The 4,848-nt window shown below is 32.9% G+C and overlaps 1 protein-coding gene across 1 annotated transcript; it reads left to right on the top strand.

Annotated features, from left to right (window-relative positions):
* Positions 1–2,062: 2,062 nt before the first annotated feature.
* LOC116774697 (lipase 3-like) lies at positions 2,063–4,383 on the top strand. Its single transcript, XM_032667426.2, has one exon. The coding sequence runs from the start codon at positions 2,102–2,104 to the stop codon at positions 3,560–3,562; it is 1,461 nt and encodes a 486-aa protein (XP_032523317.2). The 5' UTR covers positions 2,063–2,101; the 3' UTR covers positions 3,563–4,383.
* The last annotated feature ends 465 nt before the right edge of the window (positions 4,384–4,848 follow it).

Below are 4,848 nucleotides of genomic sequence, written 5' to 3'. Positions count from 1 at the left end.
CTCCCGTTTGATTTTATTTATCCTTATACTGTGTAAATAAATCGAGGAGATTTAACCGAACGTTTAAAATATAGGCATCAATAAAAATATTCTGTTTTTCTATGAAATATAAATTTGGTCATTTGAATTGATTTATATTTGATTGACTCGATTTTTTAATCTGTAAGTATGTTTGACCCTTAGACTGACTTACAAACGAAGCGACCTTAGATTAGTTCTTGTTATAGCTAATTAAAATTGTCTCCCAACTATTTTAACAGCATAATTAAGGACGGTTCTTAATACTAACGCAATATTTTTTAATTCAAAATTTATTCTCTGAAAAAAATATTTATTACTTTTATGCTATAATTAATGTGTTACAATAGACTTGAAAACTGTTCGGGGTTGCCAGTTCCAACCGAACAAGTAAGTATTTTAAACGAACCAGATGTTATTGTTGGACAACAATTTTCATTAATCTTTCTACACTACAATGTTTTTAATATAAAAAATATATAATAAATACATATTTATACTATATGATAAGGAAACAACTTCACTGAGTGTTCGAGGAACAGTTACAGTATTGATCCTTCACGTTCAGCGTTTTGTTCTAGTAATGTCCTACAAAATGGCTGAAGCCAGTATTTCTAGTTTTCAAATACAAGTTGTAGTATTGTAATTAATTATAATCAGTCATAAAAATAATTCTAAGGATTATAGTATATTATCTTTGATACCGCACGCAGGGCGCCACTTGTAACACGAGTTAGCTCTCTTCAGGTACCTATCTGTTTTGCCTTCAGTCTGCCGATGTAGTTCTCTTTAATGTAATGTAAAGCTTGAAATAAAATCAGTCCAATATGCAGAATTATATTTGTACTTAATTTCGATATCCTCAAATCCATATAAAGGTTGTGTATCTTAATTCTCTCCTGTTGATATTATAAGAGGAATGTTAGTATGAATGGACGTATGTGTAGATGATAATTATTTTAATGAAACTAGTCACACATACATCAGAAAAATATAAGGATTGATCCTGAACAGCACGGTTACGTTATAAATTACATAGTCAAACCGAAAACAGTATTTTGGTTTCATTCATAAATCTGTATTTATTTGACGATACGAGCAAGTGTTAAGGTGGCAAAGGAAATTTATATAAAGTCATTGACACGCGATAGGTACTGCCGTTATTTTGAATGTCCATTTTGATGCCAAACGAACGAAATCGCGGGCAGAAGCTGGTATGTTATAAAATTGATCGCTCTATAAATAAAGCATTACCTATTATTCCAGGCAACAGATGTTTACAGAATAATATTTCTTAGAACAAAGATATGTTGTAACAAGATTATTCTTGGCCGTTAATGTCAGGGTAAAACCGTTATCATATAGACACGTGGCATAGAGTTATCAACAGGTTATAGAGGCGGTGCAAGGTGACCATTAGTAATAATAATCCCCGTCAGCCCTTGGTTACATTTTAATTGTCTCACTTCTTATATATCATACATTGACAAGCTTCCAATATTTCCTTAGCTGGAAATTATATGGAAATAGCCATCTAATTTATTTATGGAAATATCCAATAACATTTGTATACCTAATAACATTTTAACAATGCTTGTTGCAAGTATACAAATGTAAACAGAATTGTTAATATGGTTTTTTTATGTGTATGTGAAATAATAATCGGGTCAATTTAATTTTCATTTCTTTAAGTGGTGGGGTGGCCTTCATTCGTAATAGAAGTGCACGGTATATTCTGCGAATGTCACTTAAATATACATCCAGGACAAATTATATAAATGTACGTTTAATTCATGGGAAATAAAATACGACATAAACCATTTTTTTCAAATAGGATAATTAAAATAAAAATTTTAATTAATTTGTTACAAAATGAAAAAAAATTCCATTGAGGGGTTATCATAACAGTATTTTTATATACTCGTACCTACGTCAATTAAGTTTGTAAATATAAAAAAATAAGAATGAAAAAAACCCTACACACGTCTTGTTTTATCTCAATTGACCTGTAGGTCAGGACGTAGACTTATAATATTCTGCAATCAACGGCTACACTGTAAATAAAATAATCTCACTGGACACTATGAATGTATTCATATTGGTTGTGTGTTTCGGGAGTGCTTTAGCTTTTCCATTTGAGATAAATGTTAACTGGCCCTTTATAGTAGCGGATGAACATACAAGTAATATGGAAGCGTTTTTTAAAGATCAAAAGATTCAGGCTGAGAAAGCCTTCACTTCCAGTATTGAAGAGGCGAGACGAATGAAGAATTCAGTGTTCAGTTACTTCGAAGATAAGCAAAGGCAATTCAGTGATGATTTAAATGATTACGTGGAAAGTGTTAAAGAAAGTGGTAGAAAATTTTCTGATTCATGGTCATTTTTACAAAGGGAAGACGCGGGAGACCGAATGGAGAACCCGGATATCGTTCTTTCAGTGCCTTCGATCATAATTCGTAATGTTTACCCCTGTGAAACACATATTGTAATGTCTCAGGGTTACTTGTTGAATATCCATAGAATCCCTCGTTCCAAGAATGGAGGAGGCATCCCAAGGAAGACTATTATTTTACATCATGGTCTTTTCGCGAGTTCAGCTGATTGGATTCTCAATGGTCCAGAAAAAAGTTTAGCATACATCTTAGCCGACGCCGGTTACGATGTATGGATGCCTAACATAAGAGGAAACAAATATTCAAGAGAACATGCTTGGTTAAAAACTAATTCTAAGTCCTTCTGGAACTTTTCTTGGCACGACGTGGCGGTATACGACGTACCAGCTATTATAGATTACATATTGAAGGAAAAGGGTGAGGGTACAAAAGTAACTTACATTGGCCACTCCATGGGAACCACAATACTTTTCGCAATGTTGACTATGAGACCAGAATACAATGATATTTTAACCGCTGGTTTTGCACTAGCTCCGGTCGTTTTCTTATCGGATATAAAAACACCTATAAAATCTTTAAGCAAAGTAGCCAGTAACGTGGCTCAGATGGAAATGTTATACGGTTCTTATGAGTTTATACCAAAAAATTCAGTTTTAGGGAAAATGACAAAATCCTGTGATGTGGACGGCCGTGACGCTGCAGTTTGCAAGAATCTCCTATTCTACATCTGCGGATACAACGAGAAGCAGTTCAATAAAACGCTGTTACCAATTTTCTTGTCCCATATAGGTACAGGAACCTCGTGGAAAACAGCCGTACATTTCGCACAGGAAGTAGTTGCGGGTGGTAAATTCCAGCAGTTCGATTACGGTAGCGATTTAAACCTCCGAGTGTACGGTAACGAAGCACCACCAGAATATGACCTCGATAAAATAAAATTACCTCTGACGTTATTCTGGGCTGAAAACGATTTGCTATCTAGCGAAGCCGATGTCAAAGATCTTTACAAGAGATTACCACCGACCACGCAAATCTACAAAATATCTGATCCTGACTTCAATCATTTAGATTATCTGTGGGCGATCGATGCGCCCACATTATTCACTGATAAGATTTTATTTTATTTGAAACAAGTTTACTCCACTTTATAGAATATATTTAGTAGTGGGGAAACTAATGTTGACATTGAATTAGAGCATACTGCTTTATATAGTAGGGAAATATATATCAAATGACGAAAGGTTTTATGTTACCAGTCGTAAAATTGTTCCTTAGATTTGCTTCTGTAAGATATATGAAAAAAATATTTTGTAAATACAATGTATTATTAGACTTATAAGATTTATGATAAACTGTATAAAAATATATTTTTTTACCCCAAACTTGACTTCGTCACTCGCTTTCAGTTTCAGTAACAGTTCGTTATTTTAAGAAGGTTCTCTATTTTTTGTCCTTGTCAATTGATTTGCTATATTTTATGTTACTAAGAAACAAACATACACAGTATGTCCTTGAACAAACAGATAGTTCTAAAGTCTTGTAACAGAATATTAAAGAATTCATAATCATTTGTTTTTATTTGAATAGCTACGGTCAGTAGCACAGTGAAATGTTTGCTAAATATGGTCTTAAAAACTTCCGCTATAATAGTCATTAGTATTTTATTAAATATTAATTAACATTCAACTAAAAACATTTATATAAATTTGAAATTCTATAAGTTTATGATTAGAAGCCAATTGTGCAATCTCTAGGTGGGAAGATGAGCTTAAACAACATCGAAATTTGAAATCATACCTAAAGTTCTCTCGGAGGCTGTTGGAATTGAAATCAATTCAAATATTTGTACTACGCATAGCAGTATTCGTAAACTATTCAGACCTCTATCTCCAACTATTTAGACTAAAGCGAAAATAGAAGCGAGCTTATATAGACCAAGCACTAAGTTGGGAATAAAAGCCAATGCAAATTAGTTCTGTCGTTTTACTTATGTTGTTCACTATTTCTGTTTACAGATGTTGTTGCTTGTCTTTTAATGTGTGCAGTCTCTCTTTCCTTTATTTTTTTCTACCTAAAATGTTTCTAACAGTTAGAATAATGATCTCAGTGATTCAACAGTAAGGTGAGGTATAAATATAAAATTGTTTGACCATCAAACGTTACACGTTTTAGAATATTTTAAGCAAAAGGTACAAATGCTACTGGGTTCCGTGGACATCAATTCATACAAATTGGTCTGACGTACTATAATTTGTCTTTGTATTAATTTAAATTTGAAATTCAATGCGTGTAATAAGGGAATAGATTCGAGGAAATATGTTTTAGACCAACTATAGAGGGATGATTTAGGAATGTTTTGGTAGTGTGTCGTGTAAAACGTGTTCTAAACTACGGAAATTGGTTAGATGTCGGCATTTAACAGGATATTGTTAATTAG

Source organism: Danaus plexippus, chromosome 8 (assembly GCF_018135715.1).
Source record: "Danaus plexippus chromosome 8, MEX_DaPlex, whole genome shotgun sequence".
NCBI classification, from domain to species: Eukaryota; Metazoa; Arthropoda; class Insecta; order Lepidoptera; family Nymphalidae; genus Danaus; species Danaus plexippus.
The sequence above is the reverse complement of the archived record's forward strand: the minus strand, read 5'-3'. Positions and strand labels throughout refer to the sequence as shown.